Source organism: Elephas maximus, chromosome 6 (genome assembly GCF_024166365.1).
Source record: "Elephas maximus indicus isolate mEleMax1 chromosome 6, mEleMax1 primary haplotype, whole genome shotgun sequence".
Lineage (NCBI taxonomy): Eukaryota > Metazoa > Chordata > Mammalia > Proboscidea > Elephantidae > Elephas > Elephas maximus.
This window is the reverse complement of record NC_064824.1, coordinates 30,872,982-30,891,160: the sequence shown is the minus strand read 5'-3', so window position 1 is coordinate 30,891,160 and position 18,179 is coordinate 30,872,982. Positions and strand designations below refer to the sequence as shown.

Below are 18,179 nucleotides of genomic sequence, written 5' to 3'. Positions count from 1 at the left end.
AGAATTTCTGAAGGAAATACTTGTTGCCAAATTAATGACTGAACAACAGGTGGGAAAATGGCCAGCCTCAAAGCATTCTAAGCAATGTACAGAAAATGTGGAGAGAGGACCAAGAAGAATTGCATTCTCTTAGGAAAGAGGGGAAGGAGCCCTGGTGGTGTAGTGGTTAAGGGCTTGGCTACTAACCAATAAAAAAAAAAAAAAAAAGGTCAGTGGTTCAAACCTAACAGCGGCTCCACAAGACAATGATGTGGCAGCCTGCTTCCATAAAGACTACAACTTTGAACTCTGTGGGGCGATTCTACTCTGTCCTACAGGGTCGTTTTGAGTCAGAATTGAGACAGCAATGGGTTTGGTTTTGAGGGAGGAGTGGGACAACTCCTTCAGATTAGACCTCTGGGAAACCACTTGTTTTCACGTCTTCAGTTGAGTGAACTAATCAGTGAGAAACGCTTCCAGAGCCTATTGTACAATATCAGCTAATTTCCATTTCTGCACAAGAAGCAGGAGTGTCGTGCCTACATGGCACTAATACATGACGGAAGCATCACAAATACCTCAGAAGTGTCTTGTGCTTCCCTCCTGGGGATAAGTCATGATTTATTCATACTCTTTAAGTTCTGTTTTGAAATGTTCCCTTCCTAAATCTTAATAAGCTGTGTATCTATCTTTACTATAACTCAAGACATAAACTTACCTGTGCAGCGAACTGTCTTGCTTCCTCTAGAGGAGCATCAGAAGGGAACTGATTTGTAAAGGAAGAACCATCAGGAAGACGGAATTGAATTCTAGCAATAGTACTACGAAAAAAGGAAGTTAAAGTCAGTATCTGTATCTCTATACATTCTCAAAGAACATCATTACAGGTTAAAGAAAATGGAAGTAGAATGTGCAATAGTTTTTACCCCCCGTGTCAAATCTTTTATTACTTAACAGCTTTATTGCAATACAATTCACGTAACATAAAATTCACCCTTTTAAAGTATACAACTGAGTGCTTTTTAGTATTTTCAGAGTTGATCAACAATCACCAGGATCTGATTCCAGACCGTTTTCATCACTCCAAAGATGCCCATTAGCGGTCACTCCCCATCATGCTTCCCCCTAGTCACAGGAACATTAGCCTACTTTCAATCTCTACGCATTTATCTATTCCGGACTTTTCAGACAATGGCAATCATACAATATGTGGACTTCTGTAACTGGGCTTTCACTCAGCATAATGTTTTCGAGGTTCATCTGTTATACTGGTACTTCATTTCCTTTTATTGCCAAATGATATTCCACTGTATGGAATATACCACTTTTTGTTTATCCATTCATCAACAGATGGGTACTTGAGTTGTCACTACTTCCTGGCTATTATGAATACGGCTGCTTTGAACATCCATGAACCCATTTTTGTGAGGATATGTTTTCAATTCTCTTGGATATGTACCTGAGAGTGGAATTGCTGGGTCATACGGTAACTCTATGTCCAACATTTTGAGGAACTGTTTTTCGAAGTGGCTGGACCATTTTATAATCCCACCAGCAATGTACGAGGGTTCTAATTTCGCCACATCCTTGCCAACACCTGTTGTTATGTTTTTTATTTTACTTATCATAGTGGGTGTGAAGGGGTAGTACACGTGGTTTTTAATATCCATTTTTCTAATGACTAATGATGCTGAGCATCTTTTCATGTGTTTTTTGGCCACTTGTATATCTTCTATGGAAAAATGTCTAGCCATAGCCTTTGCCTTTATTTAAACTGGTTTGTCTTTTTACTGTTGAATTATAAGAGTTCTTTATATATTCTAGATACATGTCTCTCATTAGATACATGATTTGCAAATATTTTCTCACGTTCTGTGGGTTGTATTTTCACTTTCTTGATGGTGTCCTTTGAAGCACATAAGTTTTTAATTTTGATGAAGTCAAATTTATCTATTTTTTTCTTTTGTTACTTTGCACTTTACTCAGCTGTCTGAGCACCATTTGTTGAAAAGACTATTCTTTCTCCATTGAATTTTTAGTGCCCCTGTCAAAAATCAACTGATCATAAATGTAAGGGCTTATTTCTGGACACTCAATATTATTCCATTCATCTATCATATGTCTACCTTTATGCCAGTTCCACATTGTCTTGGTTACCGTAGCTTTGTAGTACATTTTGAAACCGGAACGTGTGAGTCCTCTAACTTTGTTCTTCATTTTCAAAACTGTTTTTGCTACTCTGCGTCCCTTACATCTCCATATGAGTTTTAGAATCAGATTGTCAATTTCTGCAAAAAAGCCAGCTGAGGTTTTGATATGGATTGAACAGAATCTACAAATCAGAGTTTAGAGGGTATTTCTTTAGAGTACTTTAGACACTATTTCTATCTTAACAACATTATGTCCTCTGATCTAGGAACATGGGATTTCATTTAATTTAGGTATTCTTTAACTTTTTCAACAATGTTTTATAGTTTTTAATGTATAAGTCTTACACTCTTCTGTTAAATTTAGATCTGAATGTTTTATTTTTAGAAAAAGTTTTTCAAAGTTATTTTTCTGATTTACAAGCATAATGTCTATTAATTGTCCAATATGGAAAACACAGAAAAGAAATACTGACGAAGTCTGACTAGCAGGATATACTGGAAATCTGATTTTTTTTTTTTTGGTCTTCTCAACATATTTTTGTTTTGGGAACTGCCTTTCCCCTGCTTCATGTCAGTCATTCTGATATGATTATCAATCACATTTCCCCCACCTCCTTCACAACACGAGTGGCAAGTCACCCAGCCAAACTAGAGGGCCTATACAAGTAGACATACAGTGACTATGTTGGAGGTGGTCACATGACTCAAGCAGGGCCAATCACAATTCTCCTTAGTGATTGCTATGGGTTTTGAGGGATACAGGACTAATCTTTTCTCTCTGGGATTATGAGCTCAAGACCCTGAAGGTACAAGAAGATACTGGGCTCTCCTGACATCATGTGGAGAATTTTCCTAAAAACAAAGTTAAAACAGAAAAAGCTAGGAAACCAAAAAAAAAAAAAAAAAGAGAGAGAGAGAGAAAGACACACAGAGAAGAAAAAGTCCTAATGACATCCTTCAGACCCTTGGATCCAGTTATGCTTAACCAAATCCATGGCTGGATTTCCCAAATCCAGAGCCAACGTATTTCCTCTTTTGCTTAATTCTATTTGATTTGGGATTCTAACACTTGCCAGTAAAGAATCCTACCACACATGAGATAATCAATATAATCCTTTGATATATGTGGTTTCTGTCTCTTGAAAATAATTTTTTTTAGGCCCTCTTTAGAAGTTATTTATTTACTACTGTTATATTATACATTCACATTCAATGACAAATATCATCGGCAGCTCCCAAATTGGTCCATATGTCTTTCTGGAACTGACTACCTATTACAGCCATAGCACACAGCAGTGTTAAAAACCAGTCCACAACTACTGTCCTCCTCAGCCCACACAACCACAGAGATGTTTCAGCATGACATAAAGTACCTTCTTTCTCTTGTGTAAGATTCCCTCTTGACTTCCATTTCAGCCTGTTTGGCCAGCAAGGCGGCTGCTTTGGCAGCTTCTACTTCCTCCTTTGTCTTTGCAAAACGAGCAGCTCTCTCTGCACGGTCCTTTAAACAATTGTTAGACACCAATTATCTTTCACTGCCAGAACGATCACACATTTGATTCACATGTTTCCAAACCCAAGTTAATGAGAAACACAAATATGCATGGAATTCCTTAAAGCCATATGTGAACTACCGTATTTTTCACAAATAATGTGCTCACGTAAATAATACGCCCACACATATAATGCACAGTGTGCTTAGGAAAATAATGTGCAGTTGGCAAAAACCATATAACATGCACATTATTTCTGTGAAAATATGATGTATCATTCTGGATCTGGTGATTTTTAGTTTTATCAACTATCAGGGACTTGAAGTTATTACTGAATAAACAAGGGCTTGATTTTGCTCACTAGTATATCTCTAGACCCTGGAACAAGGTCTGGCACATAGTAGATGCTCAGTAAACATGTGATCAATGAACAAATGAACAAACACTATTAAGGTAGGCATGGTTTTCGTATGTATCATAGTGCTTAATTCTAAAAGCAATTATTGCAAAACCATCCTAAGCTTCTATGATATGTCTAAAACCTTTGTCCCAAAAAAGAATACCTGTGATTAAAGATTACCAGGTAGCCAATTCTTAGCTTGTTTTCCAGAGAATCCCTGAAAGCTGCCTTTTGACTTACTTGAAAAAATTCATAACGTAAGAAAACACAGAGAAAAATCACTTTGAAAAAAATCTAAATACTCAACCTTAACTGTATCTTAATCCAATAAACGATTTCTAATAAAAGGAAGGTGACAACTGGTGTTCTTTGAGTCACTTAACTATACTATTTTTTCATGCACTGTCTTATAATAAACCAAAGTCCATGTGCACAGAAGAATAGTTTTACAAATGTCCTGGAGCCAAGCATTAAAACTCTAAAATTAATACCCACCAATGCAATCTGCTGTTTTATACGCTCTCGAGCTGCCCTATCTTCTGCTTTTTCTCTGTTTCTTTCCTCTAACATTCTTTTTGTTAATTCTTCTTCTTGCTTTCTTCTATAATCCAACATTTCTTTTCCAGTTTTTCTTCTCTCGATTTCCTTCTTAATCTCTCTCTGAATTAAAGAGAAAATAAGTTTTAAGATAATTTGATAGTCTGCCCCAGATATTATTTTAAATGTAGGGCAAGCTGATTATAGTGCACACCTAAAGGTTACTTATTAAAACGTTAAGGATCTATTAGAGTTTATTAATACCATGATTAATGGCCAAATGCCTACCAATAAACCTTTGCCAATGGTTGTGTTAAGATTATGATGTTGTCAGCGTAAGTTGAAAGCAAAAGAATTACAGGTCTTTAATTTCTAAGATAAATATGTTACCCTCCAAGGGCAACAAGGCAGTCACTTATCTGGCCTGAAGAAATGATAACCTTCCTATATTAAAAATCCAAAGTGATGATGCAGTTTATATATACATGGTGAGGAAAACAAATGGTGCACTAGAATAAGCAACAGGAGAGGGGAAAACTCAGTAAAATGTCTGCACATTTCTTTTTTACAAAAAGGAACTTAAAATTCAATCTTCCGCCTCAAACCAAATAATTTTAGCTCAAGTTCCTTTATTCTCAGTGGAAAAGTCGTGTTACAGATGGAGAGATGATCCAATTTATTCCTAGCAATTTAAAAAAAGAACACAAAAACTGTTCTTTTGTTCCTTTCTTCATAGGAAGATACTAAAAAAGAGCTAATTCCCTTCACGATGCTGCAACACTGAAGTGTAACTAGGGGACCATCCCAGGTCTACTCTTCAGTGAATGGACAGGTAAAACAATGCTAGGCGCATGGACTTTACCTGCTCTTCCTCTTTCCTTTTCTCTTCTCTCCTTTCTTCAAGTTTTTTGGTTAGTCTGTATTAAAAAAAAAATACATTAACTGAGACATATATTAATATCAAACACATTTAGGAGATTTATTTAGCTAAAAACAACTGGCGAAATGTAGACACTAACAAGAAAGCCTCCCGGAAGCACAGCAACAATTTATCTGCCAGGTTCCTGGTACCTAGAGAAATCTATGAGCCACTGGGAGCCTATCCTAAGTACCTTCTTTCTACTTTAGTTTTCCTTTTTCTTTTTTGTCTGATTTATCTGATATTGATTTTAAAATATACAAATAAGTTTTCAAACAATATATAAATCAATAACTTACAAACGTTTTATCCCTAAACACCAACATGGCACAAAATTGTTAAAAATAAAAGCATAAAACTTAAGAACATTTATAGAAGCTACTAATTATACCAAAATATACTATTCTGATTTCCTACTTTAAGAAGCTCATCAATTAAAAAAAAAATAATAGCTCTAAAGTGAATATCATGCAAAATTTGTGTGGAATTTTCAGCTAAAACAAAACAAATAAAATCCCCCAAAACCTAATGGTTCTGCAATCAAGAGAAAAAAAGTGATGGCTGTACAACCCTGTGAATATACTAAAAACCACTGAATTGTACGCTTTAAAAAAGTGACTTTATGCTATGTGAATTATATCTCAAAATGATACTCTCTCTGATATGAATTTGGGTTACACTGGTATATGCATGTGTTAAAACTCAGCTGAACAACTTCTGCCAGAAATTAAGGAAGTGTTCAAAAGGACAGAAAAGCTACCATGAAGGGGATTTCACTAACCAAATTTGGGTCAAAGTACACACCAAGAAGAGTAATAACAGTTATACATTATAAAACATCAGAAGGAAAAAAAGGATTTACTGCTGAAGGGAGTATCAATTGGTACAACCACTATGGAAAACTGGCCAGCATCTACAATCCAGAAATTCCCCCACTCCCAGATACATGCCCCAAAGAACGGCATACGTGTGTTCACCATGACAGGTACAGGGATGCTCACACCATTTGTAACAGTCCCAAACTAAAGATAATCCTAATATCGACCGAGAGTAGAAGAGAGAAATAAAATGTGGTAGAGTCAAACAATAGACTACAGTGATGAGAATGCACCAATTATTGACACATGAATAACATCGATGGGCCACACAAATACAACAGTGAGCAAAAGAAAGCAAACACAAAAAATACACGCTGTACGATTCCATTATAAAGTTCAAAGACAGGCAAAACTAATCTGTGGTGTTAGATTCAGAATAGCGGTTATCCTCAAGAAGGAAGCAGTAACTGAGGAGAGGCATTAGGAAGGCTTCTAGGACACTGGAAATTTTCTATTTCTGGATCTAAGTGCTGTTACCTTTAAAAGTTTACGTTTAAAAAAAAGTAAATAAAGGTGAGGGGAGGCAGAGGAATGCTCTTCTCTACACAGCGAGGGCAGGGGGTGTTATAAAGGACATTATTGGGACAATATCGGAATTGACTCGATGGCACTGGGTTATTGGGACAACTGGGGAAATCCGAATATAGACAGCGATTTTAGATAATCTTACTCTACTAATTTACAATTTCTTGAGTGTGACACCAGTATTGCACTGTTGTTTGCCATCAAGTTGATTCTGACTTATAGTGACCCTGCAGGACAGAACAGAATAACCCCACAGGGTTTCCTGGGCTGAAATTTTTAAGACAGCAGATTGCCAGGTCTTTTCTGCACAGAGCAGCTGGTGGGTTCAAACCACTAACCTTTTGGTTAGCAGCTGAATGCTTAACCATTGTGCCACCAGCGTTCCCGCTGTTGTACTAGTATCTGAAAATGTCTTTATTCTTAGGAGATACATGCCAAAGTGTTTTAAGGATGAACTGAAATGATGTCTCCAAGTTTCATATGATTCAGCCACAAAAAACAATTTTTTTTCATTATATTATTCTTTCAACTTTTTTAGGTTTGAAACTTTTCAAATTATAAGGTCGGGGAGAAATCTGCCCATTTTTAAATATAATAAAAATAGTAATAAATACTAAAATATAAAAAATATATATTCTGACTAAAAGATTCATGTATTCACATGAGTCACTAAAAGATTTTTATTTCCTTGACCTTTAGCTTTAAGAATAAACAATTTCATATATTTTAATTAGTATTAAAAACAAAAATTTAGGTCTAACAACTACAGAGCACTGATCTGTTAAAAATTAAGTTTATTTCCTTGACAACAGGCAGTTCAAGACTGAAAAACTACGTTCTTATTATGTACAAGGAAGGATGAGTCTGAGCTGACAACAATTTGAGTAGCTCACATTTTCCCCTAAGAAAATTAGTTCTCCTTGAAGTGAGATGAGAAAAAAGCCTAAGACCTAATGTTGAGTAATTTCTCTTCCAAAAACTCAGTCTCTGGAAATAAATGTCATCGCCTGACAGGAAAGTTAGGATCTTACATTTACAAATCCATACTGCGAAGTTTTAAGATTCAGTTTTTAATTTATATAAAATATATTTAAAAATATCATCGAAGTTAGATAAAAATACAGCAATTTTTCTTTGCAGAGCTTGATATTACAAAGTTCTTTAAATACCACAGGGATTCATAGGCCCAATTTATCTGGGCTGAGAAAAGGCAAAGCAGTTCACTTCTGTGAGATAGGAAGTAGCAGAGCTTTAGGGTTTCAGAGTCCAATAACCCCTCAGGTGACACCAAGGAATACGTTACTCAGAGGTGTAAGCGCATCACAGAATCTATCGCAGGGGATGGTGAACATGAAGGCAACCCTAAGGGTGTAAATGATGAGCTAAGAGGACATTCAGGATAGGGAAATTACACAGGGTAGGGTTATTAGCTATTTGCAAGTGTCAATGAACCAAACTGCACAAAAGGAACAGAATTCCTAACTGGGTATGAACTCGGATCAATAAAATACAGGAAAATACTTGTGAATTAGTATTAGAACCTAGGCTTTATAGATCAGCTAACTCTGATAAATCTGTCTCAGCAATAAGAATTTGCAATGCTTATCAGATTTTAATTAAATGACCAAACGCGACTAAGGTTTTTTAAAGACTGTCTGAGAGTGAAAAGTTAGTTTCCAATAAAAACAGTGTCATTATCAAGAGTTTATCAACAACAACAAAAAGTTAGTCAGCATTTCATCCAACTTCCATATTAGTATCCTTTTTATTTTTTAAAATTCTTATTGTGCATTAGGTGAAAGTTTAGAGAGCAAATGAGTTTCCCACTCAATAGTTTGTACATAAGTGTTCCGTGACACTGGTTTCATCCCCACAATGTGTCAGCACTCTCCCCACTTCCTTTCGTCCTGATTTTCTACCTCTTCCTGCCTTCTCATCTTTGCTTTTAGGAAAATGTTGCCCTTTTGATCCTGTATAACTGATTGTTCTAAGGAGCACATTCAGGAGTTACCGTTTATGGGCCTGTCTATGGTTTGGTTGAAAGGTGGTCCCTGGGAATGGCTTCAGTTCTAGTTCAGAAGCGTGTCTTAGGGTCACAGTCTCAGGGCCGTCAGTATCCTTTTTAAAGTTCCCAATCTGCATATATTTCATGTCATGGTCATAACAGCACATGCTTAAAAAATACATATGTATATGTACATATATATTTGTGCTTGTGTGTGTATATATGTATGCCTGTATCTCTGAAAGTTTCAACTTTTTTTTTTAGTTGAAGGAATATTAACCAAGCATAGACTCTGCCAGTTCTGGTATGCTAATTATGAAAGTAACCTTGTCTTTGTTGGGTGCCTTTGAGTTGATTCCGACTGACAGTGACCTCAGGTGACAGAACAGAACTGCCCCACAGGGTTTTCTATTCTAGGCTGTAATCTTTACGGGAGCAGGTCACCAGGTCTTTTTCCCAAGGAGCCACTGAGTGGATTTGAATCACCAAACTTTCAGTTAGCAGCAGAGCATTTAACTGCTGTGCCACCAGGGCTCCTTATAAAAGTACGGTACTCAATAAATGCTAATTATAAAAGTAATAATGTTCAAAGAATAAAATATGGTAACCTCCGAACAGGGAAAAAATCCATAATTCCTCTTTCATAGATATTAGTATAAATATTTTGGTGTATGTCATGAAGAGTCTTTAATTGATTCATATTACAAACAACACATATGTAATATATATTTATAAAAACTATTCATTAAAAATGATATATTCTATTCACAGAACCATACAGGTAGATATCAGCTGACATTCTCTTACACAGGAATGGAAGCTATTAAGAAACCATAGTCACAGAAACTCCTCTTTCCCATTGCCCTAAATACAAATAGTGCCTGATCCCACCCCACCCAATAAAGCTGCCACCTGAGGTATTTCTTTCCCCAAGTCTCCAAACCCTTTCTCAGAATTTTGGTCTTCATTTCCTCCAAGGGTGGTACAAGTAAGAGTACACAGTGATGGGCCTGGTGTTAGCAAAACAGAAACAGAAAAGGATGAGCCCCTGAGAACCTCGGTTCCCTGCTGCTATTCTAATCTTATGCCATTTCCTCACCACTGTGAGAGGGTCTAACCTGTTTTTCACCTCAAAGTCTTGGCTCTGCCTCAACTCCTATAAAGAATGTACAGAACAATCAGAATCTAGGCTTTGCTGAAATGAAGCTGACCTTGAGTCATGGGCGTACCCAAAGACCCACTGCAGCAATCATTTTGAACTTTGTTTCCTCATAGCATCTATGTGAACAAGAAAGTATCAAGTCTCTCTGATACATTTTTAAAACTTCCGTACGACACTAAGTGGGTTAAGACAGCATTAAGAATACTCCTAACTGTTCAGAGCTCATATAACTTTTAAGAATCATAGTGAAAAGACTATGATTTGATAATTATCATTAAAAAATACTAACCTAGAAACAAAAAGTCATCGATTTGACATTTAGTAGACACCCACTTATGCAGAAACCAGGCTCAGTACAGTCATAAAATCAGCTGAAGCTCTTGCCTATCTGGAGCTTTTTACACTATGGTATGGACAGATTACTGGAGCCTTGGTGGCACAGTAGTTAAGGCTATGGCTGCTAACCAAAAGGTCAGCAGTTCAAATCGGCCAGCTGCTCTTTGGAAACCCTATGGGGTAGGTCTACTCTGTCTTATAGGGTTCCTCTGAGTCGGAATCGGCTCGATAGCAATGGGTTTGGTTTTGGTTTACGGACAGATTAGAAGCAGAAGTGACAGATGGAAACACATATGTACCAAAATACCAGTAAAAAGGAGGTCCATAGAATGACCAGACCTATAGATGGCTGACGACTTTAGAGATACAGAAAAGCTTTACTGCCAGAATGTAATCTTTATAAACCAAAATCCATTGTCATCGAGTCAATACTGACTCGTAGAGACCCTATGGGACAGAGTAGAACTGCCCCATAGGGTTTCCAAGGAGCAACTGGTAGGTTTCAACTGCCGATCTTTTGGTTAGCAGCCAAGCTCTTGACCACTGTACCACCAGGGCTCCTGTAATTTTTATAGTTAAAAATAAGTTGGTCAGGTGATCAAATATTACAACACAAAATTAGGAAACTTCATTTGTATAATTTTGGCTTTTATTCAAATTAATGAAATAACTGAAACGTTATCTTTTTAACAAAACACTACATAAAAAAATAAGAGCAAACCTTTCCACTCTGACGGTGAGGTCCTCTGCAGGTCTTGGATTTGAATATCCACTAGGATCCTGAGAGGGAGTGGCATGGTCTGAACTTTCTCCTCCTTAATTATTAAATAAAAAGAAAAACGAATATTGTTTTTAATGCTAATTTCTAAAAGGTATGAATCTTTTCAGTTTCAAGATTTGTTAATAATGTCGTTTCTTAAACATTACATATTTTCCCTAAGAATAAAATCGAAGATAAAAAATGAACTATTACTAATCCTGAAGTTTGGACCTGGATAAAACAGTTTATAAATGGCAAATAAGGCAGTTACCCAATTGAGGGCCACCAAGGTAAAGGTCAGGGGTAAAACACGAAAAAATATCAAATATATCAAATATCAAAATAGTGGGTAGAGCTAAAGTAGAATAAGCACATCTGGCCATGGGTTGCTCTCACTTGAAAGCAGTGCTGTCCAGTGTCTGTGCTGTCTGAAATAATGGCTACATGTGGCTACTGAGCACTTGAAATGGGGTTAATGCAGCTGAAGAACTGAATTTTAAATTATATTTAATTTTAAACAGTTTGATTTTAAATAGCCACATGTATTTGCAGTACTGAACGCGTAGCTCTAGAGGTCAAGTTTGATCTTGGTTATGGCTCTAGACTTGTCCCAAGGTGTCTGCTCTGCAGACCAGATGCTTGTATGCCTGGAACCTCTGTCTTTTCCTTCCTTACCACTTACCACCTACCACCAACTTGGTTCTTCTTTACATTTATGATCTTTTCAAAGAGCAAGGACTATGGAGCCACAAACCCTGGGTTCAAGTCCCAGTTGTGTCAATTTAGTAAATTACCCAACCTCTCTGTGCCTCATCTGTAAAATGAGAATACTAACCTCACAGAATATTAAATATACCATAGACTACCAAAAGAACAAATAAGTCTATCTTGGAAGAAGTACAGCCAAAACGCTCCTTCAAAGCAAGGATGGTGAGAATACATCTCACATACTTTGGACATGTTATCAGGAGAGATCAGTCCCTGGAGAAAGACATCACACTTGATAAAGTAGAGGATCAGCAAAAAAGAGGAAGACCCTCAACAAGATGGACTGACACAGTAGCTGCAACCATGGGTTCGAGCATAACAATGATTGTGAGGATGACACGGGACCAAGCAGTGTTTCATTTTGTGGTACACAGGGTCACTATGAGTCGGAACCCACGGGATGGCACCTAACAACAACCACCCAATAGAGTCAATGTAAGAATTATATGAATTAATAGGAGTGCTCAGAACTTTACTGAGACTGACACATAGGAAGTGCTTTAGTTATTATAGCAGTAGTACAAATTATTATTACTAAGTACTTCTTACAACTTTGCTATTCTTAAGTATCTCCTTTTATGCTTAAGGAATTTGAGATTTATCATTGGAAAAATATTTTTATAACTGTAAAAATGTTTAGAACAATGTCAAAAAACAGAATGAATGGATGTGGGGAAAAAAACAAGAACAAGCAAAAAGAGTTTTGTTCATTAAGTCTGATATAAGATGATAAAGTATGAGCAGACCAACTTCTTAGAAAAATGATATTAATATTCAAGGCGAAAGAATTATTTCATATCTATTTGAGTTATACCTTCTTCAATGACTTTTAAGCTTCAAAGAGCAAAACATACATAATTAAGAGGATATGTAATGACTGCCCTGACAAGGAACACAACAGAGAACCCCTGAGGAAGCAGGAGAGCAGTGGGATGCAGACCCCAAATTCTCGTAAAAAGACCAGACTTAATGGTCTGACTGAGACTAGAAGGACCCTGGTGGTCATGGCCCCCAGACCTTCTGTTGGCCCAGGACAGGAACCATTCCCAAAGCCAACTCTTCAGATGGGGATGGGACTGGACAATGGGATGGACAGGGATGCTGGTGAGGAGTGAGCTTCTTGGATCAAGTGGACACTTGAGACTATGCTGGCATCTCCTGCCTGGAGGAGATATGAGAGGGTAGAGGGGGTTAGAAGCTGGTGGAACGGACACGAAAAGAGAGAGTGGAGGAAGGCAGCGGGCTGTCTCATTAAGGGGAGAGCAAGTGGGAGTATGTAGCAAGGTGTATAGAAGTTTTTTTTTGTGAGAGACTGACTTGATTTGTGAACTTTCACTTAAGGCACAAGAATAATTTTAAAAGATAAAAAAAAAAAAAAAAGAGGATATGTAAGCCCAAATAGGTAGGTAAATATCAAGAGCATCTAGTAGCCTAAAGCAAAGGCTCTAAACCTATTTACTAGTAGTAAGCCTCTATGCTCCCAAAGTACTATATTGTGAAAGAACTGGAAGAGCACAGAATCATGGTTGGAAGTTGTTATGGACTGAACCATGTCCCCCAAAATATGTGTTATGAACCCTAACCTCTATGCCTATATGGGTCGTTATGAGTCGGAATTGACTGGATAGCAAAAGGTTTTTTTTTTGTTTGTTTATGCCTGTGGTTATAATCCCATTTGAGAATGGGTTGTCTTTGTTATGTTAATGAGGCAGGATTAGGGTAGGGTGGTCTTGAGTCAATCCCTTACAAAATATAAAAGGAGCAGATTAAGTAAGCAGAGTTGGGGAAGATAGACACCAAGCCACATGGAGTTCTCCCAGGAAGCAGGAAACAGAAGCTGAAGACACAAGGACCTTCCCCCAGAGCTAACGGAGGCTTTCCTAGAGTCAACACCCTAAATTCAGAGTTCTAGCCTCCTAAAGAGAAAATAAATTTGTTTGTCAAAGCCATTCACTTGAGGTATAGAAGCACTAGATAATTAAAATAGAAGTCTTTGAGAAATCATGAATAACAAGAAATAAGCTGATATTTCCCGTTTTGGAGAAAGAGGAAAAAGTTAAGAATCTAGGAAATATGTCACTTTGAGCCCTGTCATGGATTGAATTTTATCCCCCCCAAATATGTGTCAACTTGGCTAGGCCATGACTCCCAGTATTGCCTGGTTGTTCTTTTTTACGATCTGATTATCCTCCATTTTGTGATGGGTTGTAAATGTTAACCTCTATGCCTGTGGTAATGGACTCATTTGGGAGTGAGCAGTACATTATGTTAATCAGGCAGAATTAGGTCATGTCAATGAGGATTAGGGTGGGATGCAACACCCTTACTCAGGTCACAGCCCTGATGTAAGGGGAGTTCCCCTGGGGTGTGGCCTGTATCATCTTTTATCTTACAAGAGATAAAAGGAGAGAGAAGTGAGCAGAAAGTGAGGGACCTAACTACCACCAAGAAAAAAGCGAAGATCGGAGTATGTCCTCTGGACCTGGGATTCCTGTGCTGAGAACCTCCTAGACCCAGGGGAAGACTGATGCCAAGACACATGTAGGTCTCCAAGGAAAGCTGGGCCCCCAGGTGTTGGAAAGAGACAAGGACCTTCCCCCAGAGCCAACACACAAAGACTTCCTATAAAGCTGGCACCCTGAATCTGGACTTCTGGCCTCCTAAACTATGAGAGAATAAATTTCTGTTTGTTAAAGGCATCAGCTTTTGGTATTTCTGTTATAGCAACACTAGATAACTAAGGCAAGCCCCAATAAAACTGCAGAACTTAAGCATATCATAGTCAAATTGTTGAAAACCAAAGAAAGAAAAAAATCCCGGAAGAAGTCCCCCATTCCTCCCCAAAAAGATAAAACAACAACACATTCCACACAGGGGTGAAAAGAACTGAATGACCGTGGACTTTAACCAGAAAATTATGGAGACCAGAAAACTGTGGAACAACATCTTTAAAGTACTGAAAAAAATAAACTGTCAACTTCAAATTTTATATTCAACAAAATATACTTCCAAAATAAAGACAGAAAACATTTTCAGATAAAAGTAAGCTAAGAAAATTCTTTGCCAACAGAACTGCACAAGAAGAAATGCTAAAGGAAAATTTTCAAACTGAAGGACAATGATATATACTTTCAGGAACGAATGAGGAATTTTGGAAAATGACAAATATCCAGGTAAATGTAATTACTCTCTTGTAGACCTAAATGGACTGTATCTATAATATAGTCCCCCAGTTTTGTGTACATCCAGAATTTAAATAATCTGAAGACATAAAATCCCAAAATGACACTTTGCTAGCTGTCCTTTAAATATTCAAAGACCTGTTGTGTGTAAATGTAGAAAGCAGCATTAATTTAAAGCTAATAGGAACTTATAAGGCACCAAATTTCAACTCAATAAAATGAAGAATTTTTCTAAACACTAGAGCTATTCAATAATAGGATTCCTAGAAAGGTAATGAGCTTCCCTTCATCAAATGCACTCAAGCAGAGGGCTGTCAGAGAGGCTAGAGTGGAATCATCCGTCAGGATACTTATATTCTAACTTTTTGATTTATCTAACTCAGTGTTGCTTAATGAATCAAAACTAAACTCACTGCTGTCAAACAGATGCCAACTCATGGAGAACCCATGTATTACAGAGAAGAACTGCTCCACAGGATTTTATTGGCTATAATCTTTACGGAAACAGATCGCCAATCCTTTCTTCAGTACTGCCACTGGGCGGGTTTGAACCATCAACCTTTCAGTAAGTAGACAAGCACAAACCATCTGTACTGCTCAGGGACCTGTGTTGCTTAATACAAGGCTGCATTACACCAAACATCTCTCGCCACAATCCCCAATATACGATATAAAACTTTTTTTGGTTTTTTTTTTTTAAAAAATCATTGCCCTTGCAGTCACACCTCTTATTTCTGTAAATTCTACTTTACAATTCTCTTTTAATTCCAATTAAAATAATAAAAATACTTAATCCCTTAAATATGTGTAGCATTTTATAGTTTGTAAAAACAATTCCAAATACATTGGTTCATTTGAATCTTTCAAAATCTTCTGAGGTAGGCTAAGGATACATTTATAAAACTGCTAGGTGTCATGACGACATTCCCTGAACCAAGGCACAGTAGCAGAAATTACTGATAAACTGTTCTGTACTTCTGACTATTTGGGTTTAAAGGGCGTATTCCTTGAACTTACCCTCTTCTGCCACTAAATGACACAGAAATGTATTTAAGACAACCCTGCACTTTTTTTTTTCTTTAAATTTTGTTACTGCTGAGAATATACACAGCAGAATATACATCAATTCGACAGTTTCTACATGTACAATTTAGTGACACCGATTACATTCTTTGAGTTGTACAATCATTCTCACCCTCCTTTTCTGAGTTCTTCCTCCCCCATTAACGTAAATGCACTGCAAGTTGCTGTTGTCAACTTGATCCCATATACATAGTTCTTAATAGAGGAGAATGCTCATGGTAGTCCTTTTTTTTTACTAGTTAAGCTAAACTATTATTCGGTTTTCAGGTGACTTCAGGGGTTATTTTTGGTTCATGGTTTAAAGATTCTATCAGGGCCATGGCCTCAGGGGTTCACCCTTAATCCCCCCTTTCCCTCGTCCCTGGTAACCACTAATAATCTTTGGGCTCTATACATTTGCCTTTTCTTGTTTTTTTTTTTTTAATGTAAGTGAGGTCATAAATATTTGTCCTTTTGTGACTGACTAATTTCACTCAGCATAATGTCTTCCGTAATGGCTCCAGGAAGTCTAGAGTCCATGAAAATTTGAAATTCTGTGCTGCATTTCCCCCTTTTGATCAGGATTCTTCTATGGAGTCTTTGATCAAAATGTTCAGTAACAGTATCCAGCTACCATCCTGCTCTTCTGGTCTTATGGCAAAGGAGGCAGTTATTCATGGAGGTAATGAGCCACCATCCCACAGCCTCCTTCTATTCCTGACTCTCCTTCCCGTTACCCCACGTGAATAAAGACCAATTGTTGTGCCTTGGATGGCCACTTGCAAGCTGTTAAGTCCCCAGAAACTACACAACGAACTAGGAGGTAGAACAGAAGCACTAAACATGTAATTAGGCCAATTAACTAGAACGTCCTATGAAACCATGACCCTAAATCCCCAAACTAAGGAACCAAATTCCATGAGGTATTTGATTATACATAAGCAGCCTCAGCAGCTATTACTTTTATTTTCTGGTTGTCCTTGTAAATATATCACACAACTTCTACCAATTCAACTTTTTATAGGTGTACAACTTATTGACAGCAATTACAATAGCGGCTCTGCAACCCTACCTTTAATCAATGCAATTTTTCTATCACCATTAATCCCCCTTTTACCCTCTCCCTCCCATCCCTGGTAACCACTAACAAACTTTGGGCTCTATACGTTCGTCTTTTCTTGTCTTTTTATATAAGTAAGGTCATAAATATTTTTCCTTTTGTGACTGGCTCATTTCACTCAGCATAAATGTCTTCCAGCTCCATTCCCGTCGTAGCACGTATCAAGACTTCATTCCACTGTATGTACGTGCCACATTTTATTTATCTATGCATCTGTCGATGGGCAATTAGGTTGTCTGGAATCATCTCTGCATTCCTGGAATAAATTCCACTTGGTCATGGTGTATGACTCTTAACATGCTCTTGGATCCTGTTCCCTGGTATTTTGAGTATTTCTGCATCTATATTCATAAGAGATATTGGCCTGTAGTTTTCTTTTCTTGTGGTGTCTTTGTCTGGTTTAGTATCAGGGTTATGTTTACTTCATAGAATGTATTAGGCAGTATTCCTTCCTTCTCTATCTTTTGGAAGTGTTTAAACAGTACTAGTGTCAATTCTTCCCTAAATATTTGCCAGAATTCCCCAGTAAAGCCAACTGGTCCAGAACTTTTTTTGTTATTGTTGGGAGGTTTTTGATCACTGAGTCAATCTCTTCACTTGTTAACGTGTCTGTCCCGGCTTTCTGTTTCCTCTTGAATCAATCTAGGTAGGTTGTGTGCTTCTAAGAATTCATCCATTTCATCCAGGTTTTCCAGTTTGTTGCCTTAAGGTTGTTCATAATATTGTCATAAAATTCTCTTTATTTCTATCAGATTGTTGTAATGTCCCATCTTTCATTTTGGTTATTTGCATCTTTTCTTTTTCAGTTTACCTAAAGATTTGTCAATTTTATTAATCTTTTCAAAGAACCAACTTCTGGTTCAACTGATTATCTCTGTTGTTTCTTTTCAATTTTATTTCTGC

The 18,179-nt window shown here is 37.2% G+C and overlaps 1 protein-coding gene across 1 annotated transcript in view; it reads right to left on the bottom strand.

The window, feature by feature from the left end:
- Nucleotides 1–18,179, bottom strand: part of UBXN4 (UBX domain protein 4) — a 44,770-nt gene that overhangs the window by 9,271 nt on the left and 17,320 nt on the right. The window contains exons 6-10 of the mRNA XM_049889248.1: nt 11,106–11,199; nt 5,422–5,476; nt 4,518–4,682; nt 3,503–3,630; nt 698–800 (exon numbers count right to left, since the gene is read on the bottom strand). Of these exons, the coding sequence (XP_049745205.1) occupies nt 698–800; nt 3,503–3,630; nt 4,518–4,682; nt 5,422–5,476; nt 11,106–11,199 (545 nt within the window). The remainder of the gene's footprint in view (nt 1–697; nt 801–3,502; nt 3,631–4,517; nt 4,683–5,421; nt 5,477–11,105; nt 11,200–18,179) is intronic.